At 41.1% G+C, this 22,025-nt stretch overlaps 2 protein-coding genes across 4 annotated transcripts in view; both read right to left on the bottom strand.

Moving 5' to 3' along the window:
* Window positions 1-1,882: 1,882 nt before the first annotated feature.
* Window positions 1,883-13,304, bottom strand: LOC104360661 (bone morphogenetic protein 7). Of its 2 annotated transcripts, XM_042792735.1 has the most exons (7): window positions 13,047-13,304; window positions 11,611-11,804; window positions 7,945-9,443; window positions 7,567-7,706; window positions 6,708-6,824; window positions 5,339-5,540; window positions 1,883-3,669 (listed from the first exon to the last, which is right to left on the bottom strand). In XM_042792735.1, exons 3-7 carry the CDS (start codon window positions 8,243-8,245, stop codon window positions 3,221-3,223), a joined length of 1,209 nt encoding a protein of 402 aa, XP_042648669.1. In that variant the 5' UTR covers window positions 8,246-9,443; window positions 11,611-11,804; window positions 13,047-13,304; the 3' UTR covers window positions 1,883-3,220. The 2 variants fall into 2 exon arrangements, with proteins under 2 accessions (XP_042648669.1, XP_042648671.1); XM_042792737.1 differs by lacking the exons at window positions 11,611-11,804; window positions 13,047-13,304 and having other exon boundaries at window positions 7,945-10,105.
* Window positions 13,305-15,151: 1,847 nt separating this feature from the next.
* The window catches only part of ERCC6 (ERCC excision repair 6, chromatin remodeling factor), a 49,552-nt gene continuing 42,678 nt past the window's right edge, over window positions 15,152-22,025 (bottom strand). For both annotated transcript variants that reach the window (XM_033001782.2, XM_042787717.1), the window contains 5 exons: window positions 20,142-20,287; window positions 19,326-20,057; window positions 18,529-18,730; window positions 18,117-18,195; window positions 15,152-17,674 (listed from right to left, as the gene is read on the bottom strand). In XM_033001782.2, coding sequence (XP_032857673.1) covers window positions 17,255-17,674; window positions 18,117-18,195; window positions 18,529-18,730; window positions 19,326-20,057; window positions 20,142-20,287 — 1,579 coding nt within the window. In that variant the 3' untranslated portion in view covers window positions 15,152-17,254. The remainder of the gene's footprint in view (window positions 17,675-18,116; window positions 18,196-18,528; window positions 18,731-19,325; window positions 20,058-20,141; window positions 20,288-22,025) is intronic.

Genomic DNA, 22,025 nt, shown 5'->3' with positions numbered 1-22,025 from the left:
AATAATTTAATGTGTGCAAAACTACTGAGTGCTCCTAGCTTGACTGTGCATATTTCACCTATTGTAGGGCAACACTATGCTGGCTAATACTCAGTGTGCCCATCATTTATTTATTAATCATACTTGCTTTTCAATTGAAAATTTTCCTTTTTCTTTTTTTTCCTGGCATCTGAAACAAGAAGAATCCCATTAAGATATCCTGGAAAAAATGGACAATTCTCTAAGTTGAGCAGTGAAGGATGCAGCTGATACACAGCTGATGGTGCTAGAAGCATTTGTCATGTCACAGACAGAAGACTGGAGTGTGTTGGATGCAGAACCTGCCTCAGCTAGTCTGTTCCAAACGCAGTCCTTCTCCCAGTGTTACTTGGCAGTGAAAACTTCTGTCTTCAGTTCTTAGGGCCCCTACCAAAAGAAGCATAGATAAAATCAGCTGAAGTCACCATTAAGAAATGACCTTGTCTGGGCTCCCTGTAGATACATTTTCCCACTCCCAAGGTGTGGGTCCTACAGACTTAAAATACCACAGATATTTCTGCAGTGAAAAGGGAAAAGTGCAAAACAGCAGCCTGGGAAATAAACCACTGAAGTGAGATTACAACCCTTTAGGCTTTCCAAGGTCCCTTTGCCAATGGCACTGAACCCAGTGGCTGGGCATAGCTGATGCAGCAGTCAGCACCACCCTGCTACCAGATTTATATTCCACTTTACCAGGGTGACCATATATCAAAACCAAAATACCCTTCCCCTGCCATCCCCCTACCCCTCCAAGTTTTACATAGGCAGAGGAATATTTTGGCCATTTGTCTGGGAACTCCGAACGTGAAGCAGTGTGGTCAGTATGTCAATGATGGATTGTTCTGCCAAAGGACAAGCACTTTTGTCCTGCCATCCTGGGCACATACATCAGGTTTGAAACATTCAGTCATACTGGAGTCCCTGTGCCTTCACTGTGCAGCTCACACACCACCGGTCCAGCACGTGGTCTGCTGGATGGAAATACAGGAGCCCTAGCACAGTGTTTCCCTGGCTTGGGGGAATTAAGCCTTTTGTCCCCAACAGAAATGAACCTCTTGAACATTTTGTTGCCTGTTATGAGCACCAAGTCCTTTGCCTTAACTGGTGCTCCCAGCACCAAGACCTGCTTCTCAGAGCTGTTCTGACATCGGAGTGTTGGAGCTCCGCCGATACATACAACAGCTTCTGTGGCCTTCCAGAAGAACAACTAGACAGGAGAAAAACTTTCTCTCCACACTAAGCCATGCATGACATCCTTCCTTTCTAAATCATTATCTTGCTCAGGCTTCCCTACTCCACTAATTCCAGGCTGTAGTTCTGATGAGTATATGCCCGGCCTACACATATGGGGTACAGCCTTCTCATCCATATACTGTATTTGCAAATAACAGTATTTCTTTTGTCCTGGCTTTCTAAATTAGTGAATTTTCTCAATAAAAATAATGAAAGCATCCCAGGATATTGCAACACACATGAAAATAAGGTCTTACAGACCAAGAAAACTGAAACCATCTCAGGTATGTTAAGTTCAGCACCTCCACAAGCTAGGCTTTGTTACAAGCACCACACATGACCAACATGAAGGGTTTTAACCTTTACACCTAATTCAAGTGAGTTACAAGAAGCTTCAATGCGAGTTTCACTTCAGGAATAATTACTGGATCCTCCCTGAAGGGAAACACATCTATTTTGCTCATCCATTACAATCCTTGATCTTGAGTCAGAGGACTTGATACTGAAGCCAGTGGGAATGCCCTCTCTTCTGGAAAAGTATTTGATTCATGACTCTAGGAAGAAGGTTCAAATACAACACAAAAAACCCTGAGTGTTGTTACATTACGTTTATTTGAAAATTAATATTTTATATTACAGATTAAGTTAATATACTCCAAGTGTTTGGGTTTTAAATAAAATAAATTTATTACAGACATCAGTATTTACAAAAAGAAAAACTTTTTTTTTTTTTAATCTTATTGGTGTAAAAAAATTCTCCAGGAAGTTTCTACCCACGGGAGATGTCACATTCTGTGAGAAGTCAGCCTCCTTGAAGGATTAATGGAGACAAGAAACCTAACCAGGATTAAGTTACAACTCAATGAGTTGACTGAGGAACTGCAATGGGCTGGTTACCTGCAATAAACTGTAGCAAGGCTGAAAGACCTCAGGGAGCCCATTCCAAGTCTCTGTCCTATTCTTCAAGGAAGAATAGAAGGGAGTAACTGAGTACCTTCCATCAATCTTGCACCAGATACAGGACCAGGCCAGCATCCAGCATGCTCTCAGCTCTCATGGACCTCCAAAGCTTAGTGGTCTTCTTTCTTTCTGCTTAGCTATGGGAATTCTGACCCAAGCTTAGGACCCCATTGTACAGCCACTGTATAAAGACACAAAGGCAATCTCTGCTGCCACACAGCAGAGCAGCCACAGCAGGCCATGGTGGAAGAGCATTATTTTACAGAGGGGGACTGGCTGAATCTTCATCATACAGAGGTGCAGCCCTGAGTTGGAAGCAAAGTTTGACAATTCCCAGACAAACACTGACCTATGTGTTCCCTTGGATTGTGTATGAAGTCCCACAGGGACTTACAGGGAGGTCTCTGCATTTGGTAGAGCTGCATAAAGAACAGGACAAAGGAGTGCATTTTTGGGTAGTGCATGAGCTGCAGATGGTACAGGCCTCTGAGATGAGCTCTGGGCAAACACTTATGCTGAAATCTCTGTGTAGGACTGTACGTCCCCCACTGCATGATCCCCACTGGATCATGCAGTCAAAACTGAGTAAGGTTGTGTTATTAAGGGACCTGCACCCTGTCCTGGATTGATGCAGAATACCATGCCTGTTAAATCATTGGAAATTCTGAGCCTCGATATACAGAACAAGACCTTAATTTGAATGCTTGACTTAATGTGTTTCAACTCCTTCACACATCAAGCTCGTGTTTTTAATGGTTTCCTCTGTTGTACAGTCACTCAGAGAGCTCTCCAGGCAGGTCAGCATACCCTCCAGAAGCCCACAGCTCTTCAAAAGTCAGTCTTAAACACCTTTCCACACAGCCATGGTGAGGGGAGAGGGATGTGAAGCACAGCTGAGATTCTGGCTCTCCTCCCCTGTAAACAGAAATGCCATCTCCTTTGGTATATTCAGTGGCAAATGGGGAACTGAATCCAGGTGCACGCCAAATGATGACAAAAAAAGGTCCTGCTAGTGACAACCACACCTTGTTGCCACCATATCTTTATAATTTTTAAGGACCACATTCTCTTTGTCATCAAAGTAGAGAAGATTGAGGGACTTCAATTCATCTGGCACACAACAGGGTGTGCTGACATCTTCAGACAGCTTAAGCGTATGGACTATGGACTGAACTGTAGCATGGTTTGTTGCATTTTGACTTTCTCCAAGGGGGAAAAGACAGGATCCCCTGCAATAAAATGCATTGTATCCACTTGGGTAAATAATCCATCCTGACCAGCCAATAGCACGGAAGTCAACGTAGAGTTCCCTTCGATGACATGCTGTTACTTGGCTTTTGGCAGAAGGGATTGCAGCAGCTCGAGGTCTCCTGCTCACACTTGCATTGCTGCTTTCGATGATCTGAGTTTCATGAGGCACGTGTGAACCATCATTTCTGGCAGGGTTCATGTCTGGTTCTGAAAGGAAGTCACACATTAATCTTTCTCAAAATAAATTCATTTCCTAAGTACAGTATTCTGCATGAAAATCTATTCTATAAATCTACACCAAAGTCTTTGGAACAGATTTTAAACTTACACTTAAATTGTGAAAGTACCAGAAGGGGTGTGTATTCGGTTGCTATTTCAGCCATATTTCAAAATCTCGTGTTTCACTTTGTGGCCTGAAAGGTCCCAACTCAGCAGAAATATAAAGGAAAAGTTCAATGCTATACTAAATATATTCTGTGAACTCCACAGGCCCTTTTCTGGGCTGAATCTGGTCAGAATGGTATTAACGGTCTTTATATGGCCACTCCTACAACACACATCATGCTGAGCAGTGCTAACACAGGGTGGAGATCACAGCCTTTTTCTCTCTCCAGTATTTTTTTCTCTGGAACCCTGTGCATACACTTGCAAAACAGAGTGTGTTCCTGTAAAGTAGTATTTTTAAAAATACTTTTCAGTTTTTGAATCTGAAAAAATTACCACCACATTTATGCAACTCTGCTAGAGAATGAATCTTACTGACAATAGGTTTGCTTTCTTAAAATATCTTCTGAGAAGCCTTGATAAATGTCCATGGAGACCTCAGAATCCATGTACAGAGGCTGAAAACCACTGATACACATACAGGCTGGTAGAAGAACAATCTGTGCAGATTCACTGGCCACAACGAACAGACAGGTCTAGGGAGTTCCTTCACTGAGAAATAGGTATCAATTTCTCAATCCTGGCACAGTATCCCATACAGAGCTTGATGCTCATTAAATTGGGATCTAGAATGTCATTATAAAAAATGTATTTGGAAAACAAAAATAAACAGGTCAGACTAATTTTTGTTTTTAATCAATTTTACCACCTACTTCTTAATATTGATGCAAGTCCTGCCTAGTTTCTTTCTAATATGCAAATTTAATTGTTTACCAGAAAACACTGCAAACCCAAAACAGAATAATTTTTGCCCAGCTTTTGCTCTTTGCATTTATCGGGCTCTAAAATTCAGCCTTAGCTGGTTTTACTGGAAGACCAGTGGGAAAGGCAAGACAACTGAGTTTTGTAATTTAAGGAATGAGGGCGTTGTCTTCAGTGAAAGCTGCTTTTAGTGCTGAAGTTAAACAGGTGCTTAAAAACCAAGCCAAGGACAGAGAGGTTTAAACTGCTTATTTAACAACCTCTTCCACTCTTGAAAACTACACTAAACAACTCTACTTACAGTTGCTTTGCCAGCATTTTCACAAAGCTTTCCAGGTCGCTGAGTTTTTTTAGCCTAAACCTAATCTACAATTTTCATGCAGACTTCAGCACCACAAAAATAATATAAATAGTAATTTAAACAAATAGAACTTCCATTCCTTCATAAACAAAATAAACCAGATTTCCCCTAGGCTTTATGAATATTTCCTGCAAACACAGTTTTATCTGAGGGTAGAGGCAACTTAAGATGTTAGGTGACCTGCTAGCAGGAACTATCAAATCAAACTGATCAGTGAAAAGGCTGAACTTCAAACAAGTTCAACACTGCAAGTAAATACTGAGACTAGGTATACATGAGGCAGCAGAAGGCAACAGAAGGTGTACAGGGAGTCCATATTCTAAAACGCAATCTAAAACAGAGTCTAAAAGAACTCTTGTGTGAACTTACTTGTGAAAGAGGGTACTAAGCTGGAAGACCTCTGCTTGTTACTGTTGGTGAAGAGGACAAGAAGGGCATTTCTACTCTCCTGCAAAGTGCCCTGGCTCTTAGCAAACTTAACCAGGTTGTGCTCAATTCTATTGTCGAATACATGTGTTGTAGTTATCAAAAAGCCATGGTCGGAGCTGCTGTTTCCAACCCACTTGGAAACCTGGTAATGACAGGGAAATGAAATAATATTGTTTCAATATTCTTATTATGGTATTACGATTAAACAATGTTTATATTAGGAAACATGAACAAGCAACAAGCTACGAGAGCATAAGAACATATATTATGACAGAAGTGAGGTAACTGTATAGCTGAGACTCAACTGAGTTTAGTATTTAAACCAGTAATGCAACATTTAAAAATACAAAATACCATGTGCATTCCCTAAAGCTACATTTACAGGAACATAATTAATTTCTGAGAATTTACTAGTGAATAGATGAGTCTATGAATTAAAATTAACATTAAAATAAATCCTCTCTGACTTTAACTAGGAATTTATTTTTCATAGCAATCTTACTAACAGAATAATATGAACTCTTCAGACTTTCCATATCATTAAAACTCATTTGAATCTAACACACATGGCATTTGAAGAAATTAACTCACAATCAAGCATATTTACTTTATCTAGTTGTTATAATTACAGACTAACAGATAAGGCCAGGCCATTCTCAAGCAGGGCTATCATGACTTAAGATGCAACTCAACCAATCATCCAAGTATGCTGTTCAGTCTGATCATAAAGCTTAGGCAGCAAAAACCACTGTCCATGAGTACAGATTCAAGCCCATGAAACTGTATGTTTTCAACCACATTTGTTTTTTTGCTATGGAAAGGCATTCACATACTGTTATAGTTTATCTACAACACAAGTCTTTAAACTAACAAATAAAGAAGTCTACAGAGGAAGAAAAACAATCCAACCATGACAAATTCCAGAAACACGACGACGTTAAAGCACACTGCTCTGTAGTAATGCCACCAGAATAAAATGGAGAAATGGAAACCTACTCTCAGCACACAATCAGTGTCATCTCCTTTGGCAGGACTAGCATGTTTTAATCATTATGACATACTTGGCCTGATGTCCCTTCTTATTGACTACGTTTGGGTTACTCAATGCTCATCATGTCTGTGCTGCCGCAGAATATAAACACTTCTCCTTTAACTCAGGTAGCACCAGTTGTACTTTTAAGTGTAAAAAGCTTCTGCTGCTGCGGCTCTCCAGTCTAAACTGACCACAAAACCCAGCATAAGGGCAATGCCGGACTTATGAGCTGAATATCATTTTAGAATTAAAATTAAGTCAGAATTCTCTGCTTACGGTCTGTGTGACGTTGAATACTTCCCAGCCTTCTGTGTACAGGGACAATAATCTTGATGCAATGAGATGTCTTTTTTGTGGCTTACTTCCACTCTCCAAGAGCTCATACACTTCCACCTTGATGGGAGCGATACAGCAAAACAGTAAGAAATGAAACCAATTGTTCTTCCAGTAATACAAGGAGGATAAAGATTATTCACATTTCTGCCACATCAAAGCTGTAAAACTGTATTATCATTTTAAATCAGACAAAAAAGTAGGTTTTAGACAGTTTAACATAAAAACAAGTATTGCTATATGCATTTACTTCTAGATGTGTTCAGAGGCAGGATACTGGACTGTCTGATACTGTAGAAAAATATCTTGACCAACCCTTTCCTTTCTATTTTGAACATCTGATACCACGAAAGTCCTCTGTTCCTCCACATCTGTGTCTTCAGGTTTGCAAAAAGTCCCTTTTGCCAAAGAAACAAATACACCCAATGTCAGAATGCTCACCTGCCCTATTTTCCTATGAATTGCTATTATCTTTTAGAGCAGCCCAAACTGATAAATTTCGATTAGAATTTCAAAACATCTCAAACCCCCGAAAAGTATGGTATGGTTTGAGATAGGTCTGACATGGGTATTTTTAGGGAGAGCTCACTGCCACAGTGCGCAAAGTACAGTACTGCCAGAGACTGAACTTTGCGTCTTACTTCTCTGCACGCTGGGGGCAAAGAAAAACTGAAAACCGCAGACAGATAAATATAAAAAACAAGCAAGCAGGTCAATGTGGTAAATGTCTGCACTCCGCACTTTCAGCCTTATTAACAACAAAAGCACGAGTGTTTAACCGACAGGTTATTTCCCCACTTACTTTGCAGAAGTGTTTCACGTCAGACCTTCCGGACACACGCGTCCTCTTCAGCTTGAAGACCCTGAACTCGGCTTTCAGCACCTGCTCGCCCTTCTCCATCGCGCTGATGTCGAAGTAGAAGTGGTACCGGTCCTCGTGAACTGGAAAAGAGCCTCCTTTAGGGACAAGGCAGGACCCCGCAAAACAGGCCGCAGCCCCGCGTTCTCCGCCGCAGCTGCCGGGTCGGGTCCGCTCCGGCCTGGGGGTGGGGGGGCGGCGGCGCGGGAGGCGGAGGGGCCCGGTGGCCGTTCCCCCTCGGGACGCGCCGCCACCGCCGCTGCTCTGCGGCCGGGAGTGCCCCCTCGGCCCGGCCCTCGCCGCCCCCCGGCCCCGGCCCACCTCGGTCCTCGAAGCTGCGCACCACGTCGCCCTGCAGCAGCCCCGGGGCGCGGGTGATGCCGTTGGCGTCGGCCACCTTGTTGAAGAGCTCCACCATGAACTGGGGCGGCTTCTTGCGGGGCAGCACGTCGGGCGGCAGCTCCTCGATGTCGAAGACCTCCCGCAGCCGCTGCAGGGCCGCCGCCAGGACCCCGTCCCGCGGCGCGGGGGCCCGGGGCAGGCCGCTCGCCGCCGCCGGGCTCAGCAGCCAGGCCAGGCCCAGCCGCAGCCACAGCCACAGCCACGGCTGGCGGGCCGCCATGGCCGGCGGCGCCGGCTCGGGAAGGCCGCCTCGGGTGCCCGGAGCGGACGGCCGCGCCGGTGTGAGGGGGCAGCGGCTCTTCCGCGGGCCCCGGCCCGCCGAGGCTGAGGGCGGCCAGGCGAGTGCGCGGAGCTCTGGGCAGGGTGCTCGGCCCTGATGGCCGCTGCCCGCGGGGCTGGGCGGCCGCGCCTCGCCTCGCCCGGGCCATTAAGGCCCCGTTAAAGTCTCAATGGGGCATCGCCGCTCGCTCGTTAACATGAGAGGGGAAACCAAATGTCTGCAAAGGAAACCGCTCTTGTGAAAATCTTATTCTTTACGTTTACTTCTTTTAAAGAGGCTTTGATTTGAGCATTGCTGATGGCAGGTGCCGTTTCCTGTCACTGCCACTACACGTACAATTAGAACTGAGCCTGAGCCTTCCTATCTTGCCGCTTCCCGGCCCAGAGAGGTCTCCCCGCGGTGCCGGGTACCGGGCTGGGCCCGGCCGGGCTGCAGGGCCGAGCTGCCGTCGTACGAGTCTCTAACTCCGGCCCTACAGCCGCCCGGGGGGAGGCGGTGGGGACAGGGTCCGGGGCTCTGCTAGTGCGGTGCGGCAAGAGCAGCCGAACTTCGAAGTAAGGAGGGATGGGGGGAGGCAGATGCACGCTGAAAAGCCAGTTTAAGGCTTTCACTAATTTGTCTTTTTCCCCCCTTGGGTTGGTGGAGTTCCACCTCCCTCCCACCCCCCAAAAAACCCCAAACCTTAAGCATCCTGCAGACGTCCTTTTTAAGGCAGTCTGGCAGCTTAGTGATGAGCAATTATACATTCCTGATTGTTCATGCAGCTGTGCCTGTTCTGCTTGTGCCACACGGGCCCCTATTCTCTTTCCAGGCAGGAAAGCGAAGGGAGGTAGGTTAGGGGGCGGGTAGGAATGTGCTCTGGCTCCTTGGCTGACACGCTATGTTAGGCAGGAGTACTTGCACTGAGCAAGCATATGGGCCCATAAGGGAATGAAGTGGTGACAAAGAGACTCCAGCTCCACCTGCTCACAAATTAGCCATTTGAAGTAAAAAAAAGGTTTAATCTGGATTGTTCAAACAGCTCTGATAGAGGAAGCGCTGACCTTTTGCTGCTTTAAAGCTGAAGTTCCAAGTATGCTTGGCCATTTGCCTCTTCAACTTAAGGCTTTCGTGTGCTGCCACTCAGTCCAGCCTTCAGCTAGCCACATGTTGGAAAAAAATATTTGGGTAGTTATGATTACTATTTTTTCTTCACCAGGATACAAGCTTGCTGATCCAGTTTGCCACATGAGGTGCAGAGGACTGATGGAAGAAAATGAGCAGCAGTGATGGGTTGATCAGACCAGTGTAAAGAGCACTGTTGCTGCACATAAAGCTACAGCCAACTTTGATCCTCAAAACTCTCCAGTTGCCTTCTAAGGGCTGTTGGTATCTCAGCTCATGGCTAACAGCAGTGCTGGATAAAGCAATATCCATTCAACTACCTGCCTGCGAGCGTGCAAAGAGACTAGTAAGATAAAAGAAATCATCACTAGGCTGTTTTTCAGTCATCCTAAAAGCTTTGCTTCCACTCCACCACTTCTTCCAATGCTTATCCTCACAAACCCTACCCTGCCCTTGGGCTTCTTCATTTACTCCTAGTATCCTCCCTAGGCATATACCTCCATTTTTACTCTCCTGGTGCTGCTTCCAGACATTAATGTCTGGAAACACATAGCTAGGGTTCCCAAACAACCTTAACTCTGCCCTAGAGGCAAAGATTTATGAAAAAATCCTCTCTGTTTAATATAAGCTGGGACCACAAACAACGAAATGCCTCAATCATAGTAGTGCAACTGCAGAAATTCCAGTCTACAGTTAGCCAAACGTAACCCACTGAGTGCTGTGTTCTTTTATTTTCATATTTCTGATTAGGCAAACAACATAATGAAAGCCTCGCTCCCTATTCTTTCGTAAGACTGTATGACTCACCACTTATGTAAGCCTTATGCAGGAGTTGGTCATAGCTCCACTGATGATACTACAGACTGGTTTGCAATTAGTACTAGGCTTCAACCTCCCTGTTCTGTACAATAAAAATAGGTTCTCTGACATGTTGTGAGCAGTGTGGCTTTGGGAGCCCAAGAAAAGCAGATAATCTGTAGGGAACTATGATAGATAGTTAACAACTTAAAAATTTTAGGTGGATTCTCTGAAGAGTTCTGCATTGGCATTACTTTTCCTTCTCTCTCTCTCAAATGACTAGATAAACAGCTTAGAGGGTCTGAAGAACTCAAAATCATCTGACTTTCAGGTATAGCTTATGGGTGAGAATGATAGGTTTTATTATGTGGCCTGCCACATCATCTTTGATGCCATTATAATTAATATGGGACAGCAATATTGAAAAAGCATGGTTATTGCATGGTATTGTTGGTGGGCAGAGCAAAATTTACTTGGGAGCCTTCACTGTGCATTTCAGAACCTTAGCAAATTTGGACTTAAACGCAAGTCCAACCCTGCCATTCAGAAATGAAGGTCTCAGCTCAGAATATACTCTCCCTTCTCCCATTAATTTCATGTTAGCACAAACAATAAGGAACTAGTGGATAGAGCAGGCTGGAAGTCATTTCTTTCTCAACACAGCTGCCTGACATTTCTCCTTACACTTTCTGTGCAGGTTCTGTAGTTCCTATTTCAGTGACTCACAACAAATCTTCCCCCCCTGAAAGAAGAGTAGCTTTCTGCTCCCTGAACGCAGCAATGATGCACTTTAGTCTTCACTGTGGCTTTTGCAGGCAGAGAGCAAGAACACAAGGCATTTTACTCACTTCATAGCAGCTGTCTTAGACCCATTTAAAGAAAAGAGAGGTGACCCTTGTGTGAAAGATGTCAGACTTCTCTTTACTTTTAATGATAGCAGAGACACCAAAACCAGGGTCACCAAAAGTTACGAATTACTGAGGAAGTCTTACTCTTCTAAATCTCAGCTGAAGGAACAGGACTGTACCACATGAGCAATACAATGTGAAGTAGGACTGTTGACGTCACCCCAGAGCCTAGAATAGCAATCCCTTGAGGGCTGGGTAGACAGAGAGAGCCACTGAGTTAGCAAGCGTATATTCAGCATTTAGCTTGAATGTTGGAACAGGAACATTATAAATGGCCCTAAGTAGCAGAGAGTGATTTTACCATGTATCTAATATATAAATACCTCTCCCAGAGGAAATAAACTCCCAAGTGCAGACTTGCCAGCACATCCTGAATCCAAAACATGTGCCCCACTCAAGCCCTTCAAAAACTGGACTCTCAGCAATTTTTTATGATAGTTTTGTATAAACTACAGTTGCTGAATTAATGATCTAGACAATAAGATGCTATATTACCTTTGTTTTTCCAACCAGGACTTCTTTGTACTGTGCTATCATTTCCTGAAGCAGTTCCAAAGGATGTGAAAGACTTTTTGCCTTCCCTGAAAGACTGCATCCATCATGTGGGGAGACCAATGCAGAAGGCCGTATAGTACTGCATCCAAAGTCACCCAGAGGTTTATAGCAGAACAATCCAGATCTCCCTGCTCCTAAAAGACCAAACAGGTAGATTATTCCATGTTTTAAACCATCTCAGTGACTGTGCTACCTAACTTAATTCCTTAATTTTTTCCTCATGGTTTAAGTAATTTCTTGGCCCATACATTGGGAATAAGCCAAGTCTGGATAAAACTGCTATGGGGTCTCTTCACAGCTAAGCTTTTCATCGTCTTTATGTATCATTTGAGAAAGCACAGCCACCTGCAACACAAGAGACACTGGCATCGGCCTTCCTTGCTAAACCACTGAGATAGGGCTGTTCCTCAACTCCTCCTCCCTCCAGGAGAGAGAACTGCTTAAACTTTTCTTAATAGATTTGACATAGGAATCACAGCAATATGCAAAAATAATGCAAGTCTGGTATTATCCCACCAATTTTATTATTCATCTACCCAGTTCCTTATTCTAAAAATAAAATTATTTTGTGTTTGAGAAAAGTGTTACCCTTCCGAAAGAATGTTATTCAAGTTCCTGCTTTCTCTAAGACTGTTTAATCAAATTAATTGCTTAAACTACTGCTTCCTGTGACAGCTTTCCCTAAAGGATACATGCTCTAACTTTCACTCTGCTTTTTCTAGTTATGTGATGGCTGCCAAGATATCTTTGTCACCGAGAAAGTATGGTATATCATTATATGTGGTTGTTTGTTTTGTTTTTTTTTTTTTTTTTTTTTTCCCCCGATAGATTGCAATGTGTAACATTTTAAAATCTATTGGAAAATTCCTTCCCTCCCCATCAATGCTGTTATGAGGATTCCCCTCCCATTTTCACAGTTACACAGTAGTATCATTGTTTATTGAACAGATTTTGTGTATCTGCTCAGTCTTAGCAAACACAAAATATTCTCCCTCTGTTAAGAGCTTTTTCCTGAACATACTGGTGGATGGGGCATTATGGTTCCAAACAATTTATTCCAAAGTGAGTTAATTGGTAGATGAGAAAAAAAAGCCCAGATTCAATTGTAGACTAGCATCAGTATAACCAAGTGCACATCATACATAACTGGGGAATCAGGACACGAAGGTCTCTTCAGATGGCTACTAAAAATCATTGCTACCACCTATCTCCATGGTTTCTGAAAAGCACATCTCAAACTATATCTGGAGTTCAGCCAAAAATGGAGCCCAAAAGATCACTCTCTGAAAATTGGCTAAAACCTGTGCAACAGGCTATCCCTTTTCAGGAACACAACTTACCTCTAATTTACCTTTCAATTTAAAGATTATACTCACTGTTTCATGCTGAAATGTCTTTCCTTAGAGAAAGGCTAATGTTCTGTGGCTGTTTCAATCACATACACACAGCATCCCAGATAACACACTTTTTGGCTCTGATGAAGGTTAGTATTAGAAGGCTAGGTCATCGAGAAACAGCATCAGCCCATCCATGTTAGTGGAGCTGCATTTACAACAGCTGAGGAACTGGAAACTTCTTAGACCTAATGACTCAGTAGCTCAAAGAAGGAAAGTGATACAGGATTTTATGAGCAATAAAAAAAAAAAAAATCCCATCAAGTCCTTTTGAAAGTCTTGTCCCTTCTGTTGTAGCTTCTTGAAAGGCAGAGAATTGTACTACTAGAAGACAGTCAAAGTTAGCCAAGTTTGGAAATCTTAGAATCAACAGCAAAGATGACCTTGTGACTTGAGTACAACTGTCTATAGGCGACTATCATCTGAAGCCAAAACTTAGAGATAGAAAAGCCCAATTTTCTACAGCTCTGCTTGGGAAGATAACATTTATTAGCTGTAGTAGACTCAATTCTCCACATGGTGTAGCCCTTTGAGAAGAGGCTGAGTCACAACGTGAAGTTATGGATTTAAAAACACTGCTCTTCATTTTTAATCACCATTTCTATCAATCTATCCATTCAGCACCTAACTAACATTTCATTTGTGGTGGGTCATTATTGTTCAGAACAGTCAAACACCTACAATCTTTAGCAGAGTCTTTTCTCTAGGTCAAAATTTAGTTCTTATACTAGAGGTGAGCGGGTTGGCTATACAAGACTTAAGTGTTCAGCAAAAGGATGAACACAGGAGAATAAACACATGGAAGAATGTAAAAGGAGGACAGAATAGGGGAGGAGAGAGAAACAATAAATGAAGGAAGAGGGTTTTTTACCTCCCCCTTTACAAATATCGTTTGAAATCAGAAGGAACAATTATGGTAAGTTTTAACTTCTGCTGTTAAAATACCAGTGCAGCACGTTCTACCCAAACAGTGTATACAGTCCCCATAGCAGCTTACAGAACAATCCAAGTTTCTGCTATTTAGCATTCTAGATTTTTCAGCTGCATTTGTCTCTTGAGCTGTGTGGGTAGTAGGTCACATCATCTACATTGGCATAACATTTTTGGAGTACAATGGTGCTCAGCTTTTAGCATCTTTACAGGAAAGAAATTTTCAGTAATTCCTTGTGGCATACTTTTTTGTTGTTGCTGTTTTAATTTAAAGATTATACTCACTGTTTCATGCTGAAATTTCTTTCCTTAATAAGATTTAATTATTTTTTTCAACTTGATTCCTGAATTAACATCTGTATTTAGATCATTCTTTATCCCCTTTTTACTGAGGTAAGAAAACAAATTATAAAAACACAGTCATTCCATGAGTGATTTTTGGAATCATGCACAAATAAAGTAGCAATTACCAACTGTAGCATTGAATACTTGGAAACTGAGAAGGCTAAAATACAAGCTTTTAAAAATGTTACGTATCTATAAGCTATTTAATGGTAACCATGTGTGACTGTGCAATATCATTAGTCAGGAGGTGTTTCTGATTTCTTTGAGGATGTGAAAGGAATTCACTTTACACAGGTAAAGCTAAACAAACAAAAAATCAGATAATGCTTCATGGAATATAAGTAGGATTATTCTGAATTAACTCTTCTACTTTAAAATGTGTAGCAACTATATTATATTCTAGAACAACTTTTACCTATAAATCAGCCTGTAGACCTTTAATCACGTATACTTTTGAGATTAAATACTTAAAAAGTATTTTTAAGTATTTAAAAATAAATGTCACAGGGGGCCGCCCCTATAGCCCCCTCCCCTGCCACCAAAAAACTCCACCACTCAACCCAGGACATTTTTTTTTTGAGTATTATACTAATATTCAGTCTTTTAAACAAAAGCTATTACTGGGAAAAAAATCTTGTTTGTAGGATGCATAATCTGAAGTTGTACAAAAAATGGAAATATACTTAATCTCAATCATTTAGTCAGAGCCATACTATAAAGGGAAAGATGGTTCCCCCACCCCACTGTTCCCCCCCTCCTCTTTCGCCCACCCACTCTCTCCCCCACCCCCAAAGACGACTTCTAGAATAGACTTTTAGTTTTGCTTTTTTAATAAGTCCATGAAAGCCAAGAATTTATAAAAAGCACATGCAAGTCCATTTACATTAACAGATCAGTGAGAAGCTGCAAACTTTCCTTAGTACAGGAAAGGTGTCTTTAAGATTGGAAGACGACACCAGAACTGACAGCTAAAGTGACAACAGCAGCTTTGCTGACAGCTGAATTCCTGGTCTGTACCTGGGGCATAGGGATGCATGTGGGCATGACACCCAAACAAAATTAAAATTCTCTACAACTTTGGAGAGAACAGCAAAATTGGTTTGTTTTTACTCTTTTTACTGATCCATTTTAAGTCATATCAAAAGATCTAGAATTTTTGAAGCGTTTTGAAACAGCAGCCTGGATTCTTGGTTTTATCATTCTCCTGAAAGAGGGAATGTAAGTGAATAAAATGGGATCAAAAAAAGAGATGTCAGGAAAAGGTGCAACACAGTCCCACTTTCAAATGCCATGAGAAAAAGAAACAGATTCTTGAACTGTCTGCCCTCTCCAACTCCAGGTTGTAAAAGACAGCCAACCAGTTACTGAAACAGAGGCACCACTTTTTGCAAATCTCTACAGATCCTTTAGCACTGAACAAAAATGAGGAGAATCCACTGGAAGTATCTTAGAGGCTTTCTTTACGAAAACAGTTTGTATTCTTGTTTCACCATTCATCTTTCAGTATTTGTTCTTTCACTCAAAGTAAACAAGATACTTTTACACTGAACGAAAACCTAAAAGTAGCCCAGCTTTCCCTTTTCTCAGTAGCTTAGGGATAGGAAGGACATTACGCATATTTAACTGTTCCTAGTTTAAGCCATACAGTAATCTAACGTTGTAAGAACGTGCAAGAATGTGGTTTTCTTCTCAAAATCTATCAATTTTTTTCCCGCTTAAGGTTTCCTTACATTGCATGCTAGTATCTTGAAGACAGACCCAATGTAGTACTTGGTTTGTTACAAATAATCCAATCCTTCCTTCCTTGGAAGGAAATTGGTATTAGAACTTGTCTGACTGTCAGGAAGACTGAGATATTCCCTATCTACTGAATAGGTATGACCTGGAACTTCTGTATACACTCCAATGATGTCTCTGGCCAAAAGTGATTACGTTTAGTAAAATACAGTGAAACCATTCCCCCTCTGAACAACACCTCAGTCTTTGTCAAGGTATAAAATTAAGTGCTAACAGGGAACTGGAAAGTTTTTGACATAAATTACAGCAAGACCCATGAACATTTCATGGGATTTCAATTATTAGCCCACAACCTGTGACAAACATAACAGTTACTGTCACTTCGGTGGTATGAAATACTGTACCAAGCAATGGCTGCTGGTGTATGGGACCGTAACCAAATTCATGATTATGGTGTAAATGTGTTTTCCATACTGTAATAAGTTTTCCATAATTATCAACTGTCAGTCGTCTGAATATCCTGCCAGGCTTTCCATTTTTTGTGATTAAACCTATGTGGCAGTAAAATTATTTCCCAGGTTAAATAGTGATGTAAGTTATACCGCATATGCTGGATGCTGGCAACAATGAAAGCACCAACATTAAAACAAAATTATCACTACTGATGAGAGTGTCAACAATTTTGATACACTTGTCAGTACAAGTGTATCTCATGCTGACCACTATCATCATCTTTTGTTTATTTATTTATTTTTTTAAAATTTTAGTAGTATACTGTGCCCCATGATCATTCAAGTAACATACAGAAAATTGAGGAAGAACTTCTTGGAATTTCACAGAAATCAAAGTCTTACAACCCACAGTTACATCCATGGTTCTTATTGCAATAAAAAGTCAGTATGTGTTCTTCATCCCATTTATATTAAGATTTCTTTTAAAGAAAAGGTGCTGATATTTTATATTGTTTCATCTATGAGGTAGATGGCACTTTCATATAAATAGTGTAAATCAGAAATTAAGTCGGCTCTGAGCCTGCAAGAAGCACTGCACCACTGACTGCTCAAAGTAAATTGTTAAATCATGAATATGAAGTAATTCCTCATTTTAAAAGACAAACTGTAGATCTCAAAGGAGAGTGGTGGTCAAGCACACAGACAGGTGCCTTCCCTGGACAAAGGTCAGCGGAATTCTGGCTTTAGCCTCCAGACACCTTCACCATTTGGGCTCCTGTGGAAGGTGCAGAGATTGCGGAGAAGTTCTCTAAAGACACAGGACTGCGATGCAGGCAGTTTGGACTCAAATTCGTGCAGTATTTCCCGAGTGCTAGCCTCGCCATCCACGCGGGCCTGGAACGCTATGAAGTTCCGCATATCCACAAGCAGTTCATCGTATTCTGTTGAAGCTGGGGCGGTTGCTTGCTGATGATTCTCATCTCCCTCATTCCCAGTCTGTTGTGGCAAAAGGTGGCAGTTCCTTGCTCTCATCTCAGCTAATAAAGATGAAGAGTGTGGTGCACTGGATGATGATTCTCCAGATTTTCCATCAAAATACCCATTGGAACTACACTTTATATTTTCTTTCCTTATTGTATCTGCATCCTGTAAATAAACATAAAGACTATAGAGAAAGTTGGATTTGGAGATCCCCAGAAGATCTGTCAAACAAAATCTACCTCCTGTTTAGATGTAAACAACAAACAAGAACATGCAGAAGCTAGTCATCTGAAATACACAATAGAGAGGCAGTATGTTCTGGTCTCTACTTTAGAACTTAGGAAGTGAAATAAAAGCATTGTTGGTCTTGAGACAAATAACCAGACCATGTTGCAATTTGCAACTGCTGTATCTAATTAGGCTTCATCAAGATACTATATCAAAACTTGAAAAATCAAATAAGCAGGTGACTAAAAATTCTGGAATTCTATATAATCATACAACAAATGGGTTTGAGGCATCTACAGTATAAATCAGATTTGTTGCATGAATCAGAGTATTTTATATATATCAGCTATTGAAAGACGAATATTAGCTTGTGTCTCACCTTGCACTTCTTCGCAAGTGATGTACAAGTGGAATGTGAAGAATGCAGCATGGGGTTTCTTTTTTGACCAAACCGACTCCTAAAAACCCACAAAAGAATTAACTCCTTAAAACATCATTCTCAAAATGATTAGGATAGTTTTGCCAAAGACACTGACTGGGTTTGCGTTTTAGGGTTCTCAAAAACACTCTGCCAAACTCCCCTGTACTGTGCAACAATAAAGCTTTCTTTGTACTTCAGAATGGACTTCCTAGGCTTGTAATACATCTTCATGTCTTTATTAAATATAAACCATGAAATTCCACTTTGATACACGTTACTGCAAATACCAAGTACAAAAAAAAAAGATAAATCTATAACATCCTCAAGAACTCTTCTATTTTTGGAAAACCAGTGGGAGAACTGAACTTACTTTATTCCTGATGGTGCACCTGAAAGACCATGCATGCCTGTCCAGGTTGGCACACCAGAAGCAGCTCCTAAACATCGCTGTCGAGAGACTTTTAAGACTCTTAAGGCATCTTGGGCCACTCTGTCTGCTTCTGCTTCCACAAGCACATGATCTGCACTGGAAGCTTCCATAATAGCATCGTGCTTCATAACACTGTGTACCCCTAAAAACCAGAAGATACAGGGAAAAGTGAAGGAGGACATCTGTTAATTTACATGGTTATCTGTAAAATTCACCATTTAAGTGAATGCCACAATTACGTTCTTCCTTTTTCAGGCTGATTATGTTCAGCATTTCAGTACAGTAATTTCTAATAGGAGAACCCCCTTTATCAGTTAAGCAATTTGACAGCAAACCACTTCTGGTGTGCTGATGAGGTCATTATTCACAACAGACTTGGCAATTATGTGGGTAAATTGATCATTTCTATTGTTATAGACAGGACAGATAGAAGTGAAACCCTTGTGTAAATGAAGGTTAGTTACATCCTTATTTCCAGAAGAAACACTGCATTACTTCTATATCCAGAAGTGTTTCTGGAAGACTGCAGATCTCTCTGAAGTGTTTGTGCCAAGGTAATTAGCTCATTCATAACCAGAGCATTTCAACGATGAACATTAAAATGTTTCACTAGGGTATCAGGATAAAGCACATTTTGTATTGTAGCTCTAACCATCAGAATAACAGAACTGCTCCTTCCCTCACTTGCATAAGTTTTATATACCTCTGTTTAAATAGTCTGACACTTAAACAGTTACCTGATTTTTTGAAAAGTTTCTCCAAGACATAATCATCATTTTTCTTTGAGTCTTCCTCCTTCTCTTCAGTGTTCTCTCTTTTGTATGGCTTTTGTTTCACTAGATGAGGAATGCGCTCTCCTTCAAATTTGGCATCTTTGTGATGTTTCTTCTTAGACTTATCTTTGTGGCTCTCATGTGACAGCATATCCACCCTGTGCTTTGTTTTTGAGGTGCATTTATAATGATTATCTAATAGCCCATCTTCAGTTTTAGCAACTTGCTTTTCCCAAGAGCCAGCCGCACCACATGTAAGGCTAAAATCTCCCTTGACATCTACATTAGCTGCTCCCTGTACTTCATCAGACACTGCAGCGTTCAGACATTTGGCATTCTCTGAAAACCCTGCATCATTTGGCAATGACCGGGACATAGATTTGTCAGCTCTTTCCAAGCTTTCCTCCTTGCTTTTATTCAATGAATTTATATTAGTAGCAGCTTGTGCATTATCTTTTGCATAGCTGTTTTGTTCAAAAGCTTCCAAATTTCCTTTTGTTTTCTCACTTGTCTCCATCGCTTTAGAAGAATTATTTGTCATGTGGGTGGTTGAATAGGAATTGGATGACTTGCTGCTGTACTTTGGTGAGCTGCTTTCTGTAAGATGGAGACCACCTTTAGAAGTGTCATTATCAGGTGGCTTTTCAAGTTTCCGCTTCAATTGGTGTTTTGGGACTTGAACATCTGAACCAGTACCTGAGGGATGAATGAAATTAGTATCCATTTATCAAACACTTCAAACATTTTTTTCTTTTGAACAAACAGAGAAAAAATGTGTACCTGCAAAAATTGCACTTGTTTCTGTCCCCTGAGACATATCTGGGTTGCTCAGAGTAAAAAGTTCATAAAGGTCATTGGATTTGAAAAAGCGCCTCTGCTTAGGGTCTTTCAGCACTCTGTTCGTTAAAAACTGTTTGAAGATTTGTCTAAAAAAAAGAAGAAAGTAGTACTTTGTGCATTAAGCAATGTCTAGCTATGTTTAAGTACTGAATACAGTACTTAAACATAAAACTGTATAAGCACAAACGTTACCCTGCAGAACAATTAAGCAGTGGGAAGATTATGTTAGTTTCCAGAAGACAATCTTGAGTTAGTAACTTTCAAACAACCAACTAAATTGTTAAACACAGGGATTTATTGTTTTGCAACAACCCCATAACACAACAGGTAACCACCATCCTGAAATGTCCTATGAGGCATCCCTTAACTAAGCAATAAATACTTCACAGCTAGAATGATTTTTTTGTCCATTAAAATTGAAAAGCTTGTATATATTACAATAAAACTATCAGAAAGCTCCTGAAAGAAAAACAAGAGCTTGTTAAACTGACAATATTTTAATGGTTCAATTGGTTGGAGGAATCAAAAGCAGCAGAGTAGCTCAGTCTGGTGGTGATGACTGGATGACAGCCACTGAAAAGGGAAACAAACTTGCGGTTGAGAGAAAATGAAAAAAGACCCCATCTTCAGAGGACTGAAAGGAACAAATCTGGGGGAGAACTAAGCTGCAAAAGGTCTAGCATTGGTAAGTCTACTTCTATGTCATGTTTGTAATACATAGCTTTTGATTGCAAGTTCTAGGCACTGTTTTCCTGTACAAAAAAATACAACCCTAAATAAAGCTGGAAATCAGTTCTTAATAAGTGTTTTTATCATGGTTTTGGCTCTGTTGGCATTAAGCAGGGAAACTATTTTTAAATCCAACTGGCAAAAACTAAAGTTTAAACATAGGTGCCAGCTACAGCACCCATCAGAAGACTTTAAAGTTTTTAAGAATTGACTGAGTTTCACAGCTTCCTACAAGGATGATCACATATTTGCAAGGAAGAAAACACAGGCAAAGAGAAAAGACAACTTGGTTGAAGTTCAAAGTCCACTGCACTGTTCTGGAAAGAAATGAATTTCTGATGGCTGTCCTGACCCTTAGAGCCCACTTCCTTGATGTGGTCAGTGTTGTTCAAACAGAAGTATGCCAGCAGGATGCAAGCCAACCATCTGCAGATGCTTTGTGTCCATGTGGTAAAGCAGATTAAAAAAGGCACTCAATAAGTGCGGGTATTTCATTATTTAGAGCTTTCCATTCATCTACATTTTCAAAGAGGATATTCCACTTCTAAAGAGTAATGCCTAGACAGAGGATTCCCAGGTACATTAATTTGGAATTCATGTGAGTGAAGCTAACTACTGAGAAAGCTGAATGGGAAAGCAAAACAAAGATTTCATTGATTTCAAAAGACAAACATTTTAAGGCTTTAGCTACCTTTTGGAATAAATAACATGAATATGACTGGTAGTTCTTGGGATTTAATTCTCTCACTTTGGTATGATTTGGGAATAAAAAATCAAATGCGGTTTGCAGAGTAGTAAATGGATGTATGTACCACATACATTTTTATATATCCTAAGGACAATATAAAGAACTTGTTGATTTCAATTTGTATTTCAGACTTGTTGAATCTCATGTTCTGAGTAAGGGGCTCTTTTTCCTGTTTATGCTCATACTCTCTCATTTACAGTGAAATCTGGATGAGCTGGACACAGCTACTGGAACAAATTGATGAGGTATATTTATAGCATGTGGGTCTTGGAGCTACAGAGGCAGCAGGACAGTCCTGCAGCTGGGAGTCTAATATTGGAAGAAGGCCAGTTTCTCAGCAGAAATTT

Source organism: Tyto alba, unplaced genomic scaffold (genome assembly GCF_018691265.1).
Source record: "Tyto alba isolate M040663 unplaced genomic scaffold, T.alba_DEE_v4.0 Super-Scaffold_1, whole genome shotgun sequence".
In the NCBI taxonomy this organism is placed as follows: Eukaryota; Metazoa; Chordata; class Aves; order Strigiformes; family Tytonidae; genus Tyto; species Tyto alba.
The sequence above is the reverse complement of the archived record's forward strand: the minus strand, read 5'-3'. Positions and strand labels throughout refer to the sequence as shown.